Here is a 13,830-nt window from a genome sequence, read left to right on the forward strand (position 1 = left end):
TTGTAGGTGAGGAAACTGAGTGGGTTTCCTACGGCCCAGCTGGCTGTTAAAGCAGAGCTAGGCTTGGAACCCCGGCCTGCTTCATGGTGAAGTCTGCAATTTTAACCGATCATGTATAGCAGTGGTCCCTGACCTTTTTGGCACCAGGGACCGGTTTCATGGAAGACAATTTTTCCATGGCAGAGCAGGGAGGGCAGCGGAGCCCAGGCAGTCATGAGAGTGATGGGGAGTGACTGTAAATACGCTTACCCGCTACTCACGGATTGGGGGTCCACGGGGAGGAGGCGGTGGGGCTCTCTGGCCTCGTCCCTAACAGGCCACGGACTGGTACCGCTCCGAAGCTGGGAGTTGGGGACTGCAGATGTATAGTGTTCATTCTGGGATGGATTTATGCTTGAGGACTTTTCTGGGTCACCCTAGCACCTAGAGCAAGGCACGCAGAGTCCACATTATTATTTGATTATGAGTCCATCGTATCTCTGAAGTCAACTCACAAAAAAGGACGAAGAATAACCATGCAGTGCAGTAGGCCAGGTTGTGTCTTCACCAGCCAGCGATGCCTGACTTTGGCTGGGGCTCACACGCTTCCCTGGCGTGGTCAGGTGGTGTAGAGCAGGAAGGAACAATCCCTGAGAGTGTTTCTCAGCCTCGATGACATGCCCTGGTGACAGCCTCTCTTTCTGTCTCTGGCATGGCCGTTCTGGTTCTTTTTAACTCCTCTTGTGTCCTCACAGATGCTAGTGGGGTTTTTGACGTCACGGTTGTGAACATCAGTGCCACAAGCATGACCCTGACCTGGAAAATCAGTGATGACGAGTCATCCTCCGTCTATACCTATGAGATACGCGTGGCTGGGGAAAACAAGTCCTTCTGTCTCAATGAGACCGTCAGTGAGACCCATGCTGTCATCTCTGGACTCAGCCCGAGTACCCTCTACAACGTCACCGTGCGTGCTGTCTTAGGCGACGCGGAGGGCACACCGGGCTTCCTCCAAGTGTATACCTGTGAGTTCATGTGTTCTTCTAGCTTACCTTCCTTGTTGGCTACTATGCGCCAGGCCAGATACAGGACAGAGAAGCTCTGATCCTGCCCTCTGGGAATGCCCAGCTCGGTGTGTGGCCCCCAGGGGCTCTTACCCCCTTCAAGGTGTGTGACGTAACGATGGTGATCCTTGGTTGGCCCTAAACACACGCTGAGCTTCGTGCGTGTGACGTGCTTTCCATGCACTGTCTCCTTGAATGCTCACGACAACCCTGTGACGTGGTTGGCATCGGCCTCATTTTGTGGATGGGGAAGCCAAGGCCGAGAGAGGTGATGTAGGCAGGTGTCACACCTGGTAAGTGACAGAGGCGAGAGTAAACCTCTGGTCTGTCTTGATGCTGGCCTGTGCTTGTCATGACCCTTCTAGTGTGGCAGAGACATAGAGGGAATTGACACAGGGAGACAGAAAGAACCTGGATATTCATGTCTCTTTGGCCCTTGGACGCTGACATTATAATGACACACTGGCACAGCTATGTGTCTCATCCTTTGTTTGCTTAAATGCGTCTAAAAGATAAAACATTTGACAGCAAATAAAAAGCTTTCTGTTCCAAAGAAGAATGATAATGTAAAGTAAGACAGTGATGGTGTACAAGTAGTTAGTAGTATAACATTGATTTTACTACCCATCAACAGCACTGACACGAGCAATGCATTTTGCGCAGTGCCAGGAGCTTTACAGGTATGACAGTGTCCTCCATGGTAGGTAATGGGGTCCCCCTTTTACAGATGAGAACACTGGAGCCAGCACGGCTGAACAGTTTGCCCAAGGCCACACAGCTGGTACGTGGCAGAGCAGGGAATTAAACCCAGGGTACCTGGCTCTGGACCCAGGCTCATCCCATGAGAATGCTTTACTCGAATGTCTCTTCCTTCCAAAGAAGCACACCTTGAGCACTCTTACAGATGTCTTTTGGACCGGCTTTTTGGGGAAAATGAAGTCTGTTTTCATTTCTTCACCTTTTACTTTCCTTCCTGTTTAGTATTTCTATTACTTAGTATTAGATTCAACTATAACAACCCTCCAACCCCCCAAATATGAGTGGCTTAAATAAGATGACTTTATTTCTCTCACCTATAACAGAAGCCCAATGCTAGGCAGGACGGGGACGGTAAAGTATTAGCCAGGGTTCGGTTGTAAGAAATAGGCCAGGCGCGGTGGCTCACGCCTGTAATCCCAGCACTCTGGGAGGCCGAGGCGGGAGGATAGCTTGAGCTCAGGAGTTTGAGACCAGCCTGAGCAAGAGCGAGACGCTGTCTCTACTAAAAATAGAAAAATTAGCCAGGTGTGGTGGCGTACGCCTATAGTTCCAGCTGCTCAGGGGGCTGGGGCAGGAGGATTGCTTGAGCCCAGGGGTTGGAGGTTGCAGTGAACTATCAAGACATCATTGCACTCTACCTGGGGCGGCAGAGTAAGACTCTGTCTCCAAGAAAAAAAAAAAGGAAATTGCAAGAAACAGAAACTGTGAGCTATTTTAAGCCAAAAGGGGTTTATCCTAAAAATTGAGGGTTTATAGAGTCATTGGAGGGGCTGGTACATTAGTTTGCTACAGCTGCTATGAGTACCACAGACTGGATAGCTAAAACAACAGAAATATTAATATATTTTCTCACAGTTCTGGAGGCTGGAAGTTGGAGATCAAGGTAACAGCAGGTTTTGTTTCTTCTGAGCCTCTGCTCTTAGTTCGTAGATGGCTGTCTTCTCCCTGTGTCTTCACATGGTTGTCCCTCAGTCTGTGCGTGTCTGTGTCGTCATCTCTTCTTAGAATGAATTTTGGGAGCTGGGCACAATTCAGCCCGTAACAGCTGAGGAGCAGGCTTTAAGCTCGGCCCCCAGAAATGACTCCCATACTAAGGCTGCAGAACTGACCACCCTGGAGAGTCACCACCACTGTCACAGACAACAGAGTGAGAAATCAGCAAGTCTCTGCTGTGGTTGCTGGATCCAGGAACATCTGTTTTCAGCTGTGAGCTGGGATCAGGAAGCTGCCCCCACTGCCTCAGTGTTGGTTCTCAGCCAGGCAGCCTGAGCTCCAGCCATCACATCCATGCTCCAACTGTAAGAGGGAGGAAGAGCAGCAGGTCGCACTCCACCCTTTAGGATACATCCTAGAAGTCCCGTGTGCTTCTGCTCTCATTCTAGTCACATCTAGCTGCAAGGGAGGCTGAGAAGTATTTTCTTTATTCCTGACAGCCGTGTACACAGCTAAAAATCCTGGGGTATGTGATGAAGGAAAAAGGGGGAATGGATTTTGGGAGTTGAGAGCAGCCTCTGCCGCACCTCCCTGAACAGAGGCTCTGGAGGCTCAGTAATGCGTTCAAGATAAAGCCACTGACAGCGGCCGAGGTTCTCCTCCAGAGCCTGGGCCCTCGACCGTGGGGGCTCACACCTCCTCGCATTGCCTGTGAAGGACTTTGTGTAACTTAAGCACCCAGTTTCTGCACTCTGTGGCCAAGTGCTCCCTCCATGGCCAGAAACACCAGTTTCTGCAGGGTTTGTATTTTAGGTCATCATATAAAGGAGAGAAAAAGAGAGATCAGGTGTCCTAAGTGTACATTTAATGTCCATGTAAGTATTTTATGAGGTTTATCATCTGTATCTTCTGCAGAAATAGATTCTAAATCTAGTCATTTACTTTCTTCCCACAGCCCCTGGTCCAGTTTCCGACTTTCGAGTGACCATGGTTGGCACAAGGGAAATTGGCTTAGCTTGGAGCAGCAATGACACTCAGTCCTTCAAGATAAATGTCACACAGGATGGATCTGGAACATCTTGGGTGAAAACAACCACCAACCAAAGTATTATCATTGATGGCTTGTACCCTGGAACCAAATATCGTTTTGAAATATTTCCACAAGGACCAAATGGGACCGAAGGGGCATCTCAAACAGTTTACAACAGAACTGGTAGGCAAATACGCTTTTGTGTCAAACAATCATGTTTCTTAAAGGAAACCAGTGTAATTTATAAACGTCATGTTTTCCAAATATTATTTTTCTTTTAATTACCTAAGGAAAATCTTTAAAATATGTCTTAACTGTAATGCATATTCATTATATAAAATACAGGCAATCGAAAGGAAAATATATCACCTGGAAACCATCAACCAGAGATAATGACTGATAATTTTTGGTATATGATAGTTTACAATTTTAAGGTATATACATATAACATATTCTTTGACAAGCATTGAGGTTATCCTGAATGTGTGTTTTTTTTAATCTGATTTTTTCCCACATACTAGTTTATTATGAATATTCTTTCCTGTCAATATAAATATTTCTATAGGGTAATTTTGACACCTGCCTGGAATTCCATTGTCTAAATCTGAGTTGGCAGATGTAATGGCCCATGAGCCAAATTTGGCCCACTGCCTGTTTTTGTGCATAAAGTTGTATTGGAACACAACCATGCCCATTTGTTTATGCACTGCCTATGGCTGCTTTTGTGCTAGAATTGAGTAGTAGCAAAAGAGAACGTATGGCTCGTAAAGCCTGAAATATTTATTCTCGGGCCATTACAGAGATGTTTGCTGACCCCCAGGCTAGATCAGTGATTCTCAAAGTGTGGTCCAGGGATCTCTGGGGTGTCCCCTGGATTCTTTCAAGGGGCTCTATGACAGACAGCATCACGGCTGATGAAATGCATGTTGCGTATTCTTATGTTTTAAAATGTCCTCATTTTAAATTTGTAATACATAGATATTGCTATAACCTACATAAACAAAAATCCTCTGAGAGCTTTAACAATTTTTAAGCAGTTAAAGGGATTCTGAGACTAAAGAGTTTAAGAATCTCTGCTCTAGATGTGTTATAAATGAACTACTCCTCTATTGTTGGGCAGGTAGGCTATTTACAATCTTTCATTATGATACATTTCATCATATTATTTCATAAAATAGTTTCAATAAATCATTGAATTATTTCTGGGCTAATAGGAGACACTTTTCAGAATTCCTAGGGAGTTGATGTTCATTATTTTTGTTTTTAAAATTTGAAAAACATTTTTTGGGAAAGGTTGAAAGACATAGCATTTCCTGATCTTTGATTGTAAGAGAATTGAAATGCTTTATACAAAGGAGAGAATAAAGAAATGAGACAGATTCCTTAAGCCAGACATGAAATCAGTTGGGCTTTTGAGATTCTCTTTATGAGATTCTTCAGCTGTGCTGGTTGGGTTAGGCACTGATAGTCACTCAGAGGATCTGTTTCCAAAATAAGGGAACTGCTAAACTGTATCCCTCAGATGAAATTCAATGCACATTTTAGATTGGACTATAGAGATAGCATTTTGATATCAACAGATGTTTCTTCCTTCTTATTAAGAATGTTTAATAAGAGGATCGTCACTGTGGGGAACCCTTGATGTTGTGTGACTTGCTAATGCCCAGAGTTTAATGTAATAATAATATTAATAATATAATAGATCGGGGGGTCTACAAATTGCTGGGTGCTCTCATACTCTATTTAAAAAATGTTAACACAACTTGATGGTAGGTACTATAATCAGTCACCTCTGTTTTACAGAGTGGGAAGTGGGGGCTCTGTGAGCTTTTGTAACTGGCCCAGGTTCACAGGTGGGCCAGGGTCTAGGGCCTTACTTATAACCCTTCTTGACTTCCATTCAATGGGCCCTAGACTCTCAGGGGGTTACCTTCTATTATTGAATAGCTGTCATTCTTCTTGGAAATAACCAATTTAATGGCAGTAAAGGCATCTTTGGAAAAGGGAAACAAATACCGTATGATCCAGCAATTCTAGTCCCAAGGTATATATCCAAAAGACCTGGGAGCAGGGTCTCGAACAGTTATTTGTACACCAGTGTTCATAGTAGCATTATTCACAATAGCCAAAAGGTGGAAACAGCCAAGTGTCCATGAATAAACAAATGGATAGATAAAATGTGGTATATCCATACAGTAGAATATTATTCAGCCATAAAAAGGAATGAAATTCTGATATTTGCTACAACATGAATGGATCTTGAAAACATTATGTAAGTGAAATAACCAGGCACAGAAGGACAAATACTGTATGTTCCACTTATATGGGCATCCAGAATAGGCAAATTCATGGGGACAGAAGTAGAATAGAGGCGACCAGGGGCTGGGGGAGGGGGAATGGGAAATTATTGTTTTATAGGTACAGAGTTTATGTTGAGGATGATGAAAATGTTTTGGGTATAGATAGTGGTGATGGTTATACGACATTGCCAGTGTATTTAATGACACTGAATTGAATGCGGACAAATGGTTAAAATGGCAAATATTATGGCATGTATATTTTACCACGATAAAAAGGAAGGGAAACAAATATAATTTCACTCTTCTAACCCAACTGAATTCCTTTTCTCTGTGTCCACAGTCATAGATTTTGTTTGCATCATTATAATTATTATACAAATAACTTTATTTTGTGTTTGAACTTTTTTTTCCTTTGTATATACCATAACTTCCACCCATAGTTCGCAGGGTCTTCATGTTTTTAGTGGATGCAGAATGTTTCATCGTGGAGCCAGATCACAGTTTCAACAGCCCTTCCCTTTTTTATGGCATATTTAGGTTATTTCTAGTTTTTTTTATGTTTATAGGCAAAGGTTGCCTTTCATGGTCTTTTTTTTGTCTGTGGAATCCTTTTGATGTTAGGAATCTGCAGCTGGGGAAGAAGGCTCTTCAAGCTGCCTACCTTTAAGGAGAACCCACTTAAAAAAATTTAAATTAATTGTGGAGTAGAGTGTACACACATGGTACTTTTAAAATGCAAAGGGTTTTACAGTGAAAGCGTTTCCTTTTCTTGTCCTCCAGCCACCCAGCTCCTCTCCCTGGAGGTGACCTTGGTTGCCAGGTAAAGAAAGATGGGTTTTGAAAGCAACGGCAGAAAAGAGGCCCTGCTTCCGTTGTTACTTCTGGGCCCGGATGCAAGCACTTACAGCACAGGTGGCTGAGGGTGCAGCGGCGAGGTGGCCAGAGGATAGGATAGGCTCCTGTGGGGACCCCACTTCTGACTCCCGGTTTTGAGGGTGGAGGGCACGTGTGTTTTCTTCCCTTCCTCACCCGACCTTAAGTGCTACAATTTGGTAAATGTCAGCTCTCCATTTCAGTTTTCCTTTTCAGTGTGCCCGGCTATGTCACAGGAAGGTGTTTTCTTTTGAGTGAGTCATCTAAAAAACAAAACCTTTTTATTGAGATATAATATACATACCCCAAACCGCACAGACCCTCAGTGCACAGTTGGATGTATTTTCACAAACTGAACCCATCTGGTTACCCACACCCAGATCAAGAAACTGAACATGATTTTGGCTCCAGACGACCCCTTGAGGGGGGTCAATTTTATGACAAAGACAAAAGACCAGAGAAACTGGTTAAGATGAACTGGGGTTCATCTGTGTCATGGAAGAGCCAAAATTCCTAAAAGAACCGAGTGTGTGCATTTCTCACCTCAATTTTGGAATTTTCCTTTTCTGATTGCATTTGAGAGTTTGATGGCAAAACAGCAAGTTCTCTTGACAGACACTTGGAGATGAAGCTGGACGTCATGGGGGTCACTAACAGGTTTCATTTGCCTTCATTTCCTCTGGCCAGCCCCCAGTGCGGTGTTCGACATCCGCGCCGTCCACGTCTCCACCACCGAGATGCAGCTGGAGTGGGAGAGCGCAGACAGCGCTTCTGAGTACGTCTACCACGTAGTGCTACGGTCCGAGCACGGCTCTAACCGCACGAACACGTCTCACAAAGCGCTCACTCTCCAGGGCCTGATCCCGGGCACATTATACAACATCACAATCTCTCCTGAGGTGGACCATGTCTTGGGGGATGCCAGCTCCATTGCGCAGTACACACGTAAGTCCTTTAGGACGCCCTCTTAGGGGAGGGTCTCCCTGACGTTCTCTCGGAGGAGGCACTGGGTAGAGATGGGGTAGGGGCCAGTGTGTTTCTGGGCTCCAGGTTGAACCTGAAGCTGAAAGTGCTGAAGTTGAAAACATCGGCCTCAGCAACGGTGCTGCTGTCCTCACGGGACAGTGGTGTTGAAGCTACGTGAACTTGAAATTGTCTTTAGAAGCAGGAAGTGGTTCCGTGGGAATGGAGAATAGAACTGTTCCATTCATTCCTGGGGCATACAGACTCTGTGTCATGTTGGCATTAGAAGATATTGTTGGATGGAGAGCTTTGCCTACAATAGTGATGGGGCTGTTTTGCTACTATTTGAACTAAATATATGATAGAGATGTTAGTTTATAATAACATTTTTAGTGTGTTTTTCCCATTTACCTGTCAGATTTAAAAAGCAGATTAGAAATTATATCTTAAAATATTAATATATATTTCCAATAAAATTGAATATTAAAAGAAGCCTAAAAAACTTTATATCTATTGAGATTTAATCTGTATAATTATTTTTTCTTTTTTCTCTTTTTTAAAGCCAGTTAAATTTGGCAGTGGGGGGTTGAATACCAACTTCAGTGACACTAATGTTAGTAAGTTCTGATAACCCACTACCATCGGACCAGCCTGTATAATTATTTTCTCAATGTCTTTTTGGGAAGTTTTCCATCTTTCGAGCCAGCAAACATTAACTTGTTCCTTCTTTCCAAAAGGAGCTGGGGTATTTTTGGATGTAGTCAATAAAATGGTCCTGGAATACTCGCTAATTCATACTTCTACTTAAATTTTTTTTTTTTTTTTAAATCAAGGGCCCAGCAAAGTGTCCAACATTGAAATAAGCACCAACACCACAGCCGCAGCCTTAAGGTGGAATAACTCTGATGAAGCCTCTGCCACCTACTCCTACCGCCTTCTCATTGAGCAAGTTGGAAATTCCAGCAATGCCACACAAGTAGTCTCGGCCATTGGAGTCACTTACGCTGCAGTCGCTGAATTAACACCTGGCTCATCTTACAATGTGGAGATCTTTGCACGAGTGGGGGATGTTACTGAATCACTGGTGCCTGGGAGGGAGTCATTCTGTACAGGTGAGTGGTCCCAGGTGTCTCTTGGACCCCTTCCCAGGTGGTGCTGACCTCCACAGTCTGTAGTTAGGTTTCATGTGCGGTGCAGTGATAGACATCGAGTTCTCCGAGACATTATATTAGCTTATTAGTGCTGTCTTGATGCCCTCATCATTCCTTCAGATATTTATTGAGCACTTACAATATGCCAGACAGACAAGTCCCTGCCTTCTTGGAACTTCTGTTCTGGAAGGAGGAAATGAAATGTTTATCTAGGGTGCTCAGGAGAGGCCTCAATGAAAAGGTGACTATTGAGCAAAGATGTCAAGGAAGGTAAGGAGCCAGCCATGTGGATATCAGGGCATGAGAGCATTACAGGCAAAGGAGCAGCCAATGCAAAGGCCCTGGGGCAGGAGTCTGCCTGCTGTGTTGGAGGTAGAGCCAGAGCCTGGGGTGGTAGGAGTGGAGTCATGGGAGCAGGAGCATGCAGGGTAGGAGGTGAGGCCCGCCCGAGCAATGCTGGGCCAGGGCACAAGTGATGTCCGGCTGTGCAGTTCTTGGTTTGGCTTTTACACTGAAGGAGAAGGAAAGGATATTGTTAAAATGATGCTCAGTCTTTTCGGCCTCCTTGATCCCTACCTAGCTCACAATTCAAAAAGTGTGATAAAGGGAAGAGCCTCGTGTTTAACAGAGGACGCTTTCAGAGAGCAGCCCAGGGAAGCTTTTGCAGACAGTTGTGGGCACTTCTGCTCACAGTTCTGGCTATGGCACCTTTGTCGTTTGGCACTCGGGTACCACCTCATTCCCTGCTGCCTTTTCCCCTACATCTTCCTTTCTTAGACCAGGCTGTTCAGATGTGCTCAGGCTGATTTGGAAGCAGGGGTCTCACCGGGTCAGCCTCCCTGGTAGTGTTGGAGCTGGAACCTCGATGGCCTCTGACCTTTCACATGGGATGGCCGAAGAAATCCCTGCAGCTTTGGGTCATCTCTGCTAAATGAGGCTCCATCCCCCCTAGTCTAGGCTCTCATCTTTGGTATTTGGGCAGCTTCCGTTGCTGATGCTTACCTTAGCTACAATTATTTGCAGCAAGAAAAAGAATCTATCTGTGCATTTATGACTGGGGGTGGGTGGAACAGGAGCTGTAGCAGTTGGTGCACCGGGCAGGGCACCCTTCCAGGCCTTGGATGGAGAATGCAAGAGTTGCATTAGGTTTCTTTTTAGAGCTTTTCTTGCTCTAAAATTCTGTGACATTAAATTAATGATAATATTCTCCACCAGCATATTAATTTCCATTTCATCAGTTTGATGTTAGCGCTCCATAAGACTCCATTGGCCCTCAGCGAGATAAATACAGATAATACCCTATTTTAAAGATGAAGAAATTGATACCATTTGCCATTGATTATTCAGTACGTTATGTGTGTAGAAAGTGCCCTGAACTTGGATTTAGAAAACCTGGGATCCAGGTGTGGCTTCACCACTTACCAACCGTGTCATCTTCAACAAATTAGGTAATCAGTCGATTCATCTGCAAAATGGGGCAGCGCGAACCTTAGCTGTTCCAGAAGGGTTGCCAAGAGAGCCTCAAACTGAGACAGTGCCAGTGAGGCGGTTGCTGCCACTCACATATGATACAGCTGCCTCTCGTGGAGCTCTGGGCTCATCCAGGCATCTTGCTTGATGACTGACACCCGTGGTTTGATTTAATCCTCAAACAGTCCTGCAGCTGAGGCTGTGAGTTGCTGGGTGACTGACCTGAGGTCACACAGTTTGGCATTGCCCGATTCAGGGTCAGGCTCTGCCTGTCCCACCACACCACTCACCTGCCTCCCGACCACGGATGGGCCTGGGTTCTGCTGTTCCCCGCGTTTCAGCGTCTGCAAAGGCGAAGGTTCGAGCATCTCACGCTGCGCTGCGCTTGCTTTGCAGATCCCGCATCCGTGGCCTCCTTCCATTGTGACGTGGTCCCCAGAGAGCCGGCCTTGGCTCTCAGATGGGCCTGCCCTCCTGGCGCCAATGCAGGCTTCAAGCTGCAGGTCAGCAGCGGGGCCTGGGACAACACGACACACCTGGAGAGCTGCTCCTCCGAGAATGGCACCGAGTACAGGACGGAAGTCACATATTTGAATTTTTCTACCTCGTACAACATCAGCATCACCACTGTGTCCTGCGAAAAGATGGCATTTCCTGCCCAAAACACCTGTATCACTGGCATCACAGGTGGGTTTTGTGGCAGGGGGTGGACAGTCAACATCGTGGTCACCCCAGAGAGGCAGACCTGGTGGGTCTGAGAGTGTGGCCTAGAAATCTGTTTTTTTTTTTTTTATTTCCTCGAAAATACTTGCTTTTACTTGTGTAGAACTGGTTTCCTGTTCTATAGAAATCCGATCTAAAAAGCAAGAGTAAGAGGGACCCATTTTTTTACATTCTAAAAGGTTCCTTTTCTTTACAGAATATCTAATTGCCACATTTTCTTCTAAGTAGTGAGCTCCCTTACTGCATTAAAAAAAAGCATTTTTATAGAAATGTTCAAATATACACAAAAGTAGAGAATAGTGTGATGAAACCCACGTGCCCATCCTCACCCAGTGGAACCCGTGTCAGCACTTGGCCTGTTTGTTTCATTTGTATCTTTTCCTCCTTTCCCTTTGTGGATACTTTGAAACCAGTCCTGATCACTATATAACTTTATTTCTAAATATTTCAGTATGTATTGCTTCAAGATAGGGACTCCTTTTTTCTTTCTTTCAAACATAGCCATGTTAATACTATGCACTACACTTACAAAAATTTAAGACTTTTTTATACTATTATCAGATATTCAGTTACGACTCACATTTCCCCGGAATTCATATTAACAAGCTACTGAGCTGTTTTGGGAAACAGGGCATCATCACTCACTACGTAGTCAATCTTTCCTTGGCCTCTCTTGTGGTGTGTGTGTGCTTGGAAAAATTGCTTCTTATGTCTTTGTTTCATTTCATTTGTCTTTCGCTCCCACTGTCTTCGCCAAAGTTATGTCTTAGATCAGCCTGGTGCGGTTCTATTTCTCTTTGTGCTTTTTGACTCCTGGATATGTTTTCTTTAGGGCATCACAATGTTTCTGACAGTTTCTAAAGACTTAGTGGTTGTAATAGTAAGAAAAAAGGCCCTTTTACTTTAGGGACCTGACTTGGAAAGTGGGTGAGGGGTTTGGGGACAGAGACTCAGACGTAGGTAGGCAGACCTGGGTTTGATTCCAAGTTCTTCCATTTACCAGCTGTGTGATCTCAGAAAAGCTACTCACCCTCCCTGAGAGAGAGGGTATATAAGCTGCAGAACAGAAATCATGTCTGATTCAGTGTCGTCAGGGCTGAGCACAGTGCCTGGCATAGAGTGCAGGAGTTCATCAGATTGAGTTGTTTCCGAAGCTGAACAATGCGTGATATGGTTGGGTAATGACCACATATTTACTCTAGTGAGTCTCTCACTTTTTAATCCATAGCTTCCTTTCCTCAGATGCTTTTTTTTTTGGAGACAGGGTCTTGTTCTGTTGCCCTGGCTAGAGTGCAGTGGTGTAATCATAGCTCACTGCAACCTCAAACTTCTGAGCTCAGGCGATCCTCCTGCCTCAGCCTCCCAAGTAGCTGGGACTACAGGCATGCGCTACCACACCTGGCTGATTTTTATATTTTTTGTAGAGACGGGGTCTTGCTCTTGCTAAGGCTGGTCTCGAACTCCTGACTTCAAGTGATCCTCCCTCTTTGGCATCCCAAAGTGCTAGGATTACAGGCGTGAGCCACCACACCCGGCCTCAGATGCATTTTTATGTACAAATTTAACATGTGTCACATAAAAGCGGAGTTGCCTTTTCTCTAAGAGTGTTTAAGCGTTGGAGAGATGGGTAGATCAGGGAGACCTGGAGGGATAGTCTTCTAGCCCACATTTGTTGGTGGCTTATGTGCTGTGGTGAGGGACAGGATGGGGAGTAAGGCTGCCAGGGCCCCTGGAGTGCAGGATTGAGGCTAGCTGAGAGGGAGAGGATTTCCAGTTCTGGTGGTGGGTGAGCTAGCATGCTGCTGCCAGCCTTGGGTGGTGAGCTGGGGACCCTCGCTGGCCAGCTACAAGGCATAGAACTGGTAGGAAATGTGGGCGTCTGTGCTCGCAGTTGACCTTCAGACATGGGAACAGCACCTCCCAGCGGTCACTGCTGTCAGTTACTTGAGAGGTTGCTGACACTTGTAGTTTAGAGGAGTGCCATCCCCTAGGAATACAGTGTGAGCTTCATGTGTAATTTAAAATTTTCTAGTAGCCATATTTAAAGTAAAAAGGAACTGCCGAAATTAAAATTAATAACATTTAACCCAGTATGTTAAAAATATTATTTCTACATGTAATTTATCTAAAGTATTAAGACATATTTTACATTCTTTTTTGTACCAAGTCTTTGACATCTAGTTCATATTGTATACTTCTAGCACTTCTAAATTCAAACCAGTCACGTTTCAAGGACTCAGCAGCTACATGTGGCTGATGGCTGCTATGTTGGACGGGGCAAGCGTGGAGAATTATGTCGTGGTTTTTTTGGAGTTCAGTTTTCTCGTTGTCCCTGAGTCTTGAGTATAGTAATGAGAACAACCAAAACTGTATGTGGGGGACAAATTTAGGTAGAGAGAGTATATGCGGAGAAGGATCATCTTTAATTCAGCATTTTCTTCTTTTTGTGTTAATTCAGAGACTGGCTTCACATATTTATGAAGGTCACCCATGGGACATTCCTGTGTGGGCTTTTCTGGTTTCTAGAAAGAAGACCTGTTGGGTTTCTCTAGGTGATGTTTTAGACCAACTCCAGCAAAAACGGG

The 13,830-nt window shown here is 44.9% G+C and overlaps 1 protein-coding gene across 1 annotated transcript in view; it reads left to right on the plus strand.

Annotated features, from left to right (window-relative positions):
* Positions 1-13,830, plus strand: part of PTPRJ (protein tyrosine phosphatase, receptor type, J) — a 72,372-nt gene that overhangs the window by 11,687 nt on the left and 46,855 nt on the right. The window contains exons 6-10 of the mRNA XM_012645107.1: positions 735-1,004; positions 3,691-3,948; positions 7,626-7,883; positions 8,735-9,013; positions 10,919-11,209. Coding sequence (XP_012500561.1) covers positions 735-1,004; positions 3,691-3,948; positions 7,626-7,883; positions 8,735-9,013; positions 10,919-11,209 — 1,356 coding nt within the window. The remainder of the gene's footprint in view (positions 1-734; positions 1,005-3,690; positions 3,949-7,625; positions 7,884-8,734; positions 9,014-10,918; positions 11,210-13,830) is intronic.

Source organism: Propithecus coquereli, unplaced genomic scaffold (assembly GCF_000956105.1).
Source record: "Propithecus coquereli isolate 6110/MARCELLA unplaced genomic scaffold, Pcoq_1.0 Scaffold227, whole genome shotgun sequence".
Taxonomy (NCBI): domain Eukaryota; kingdom Metazoa; phylum Chordata; class Mammalia; order Primates; family Indriidae; genus Propithecus; species Propithecus coquereli.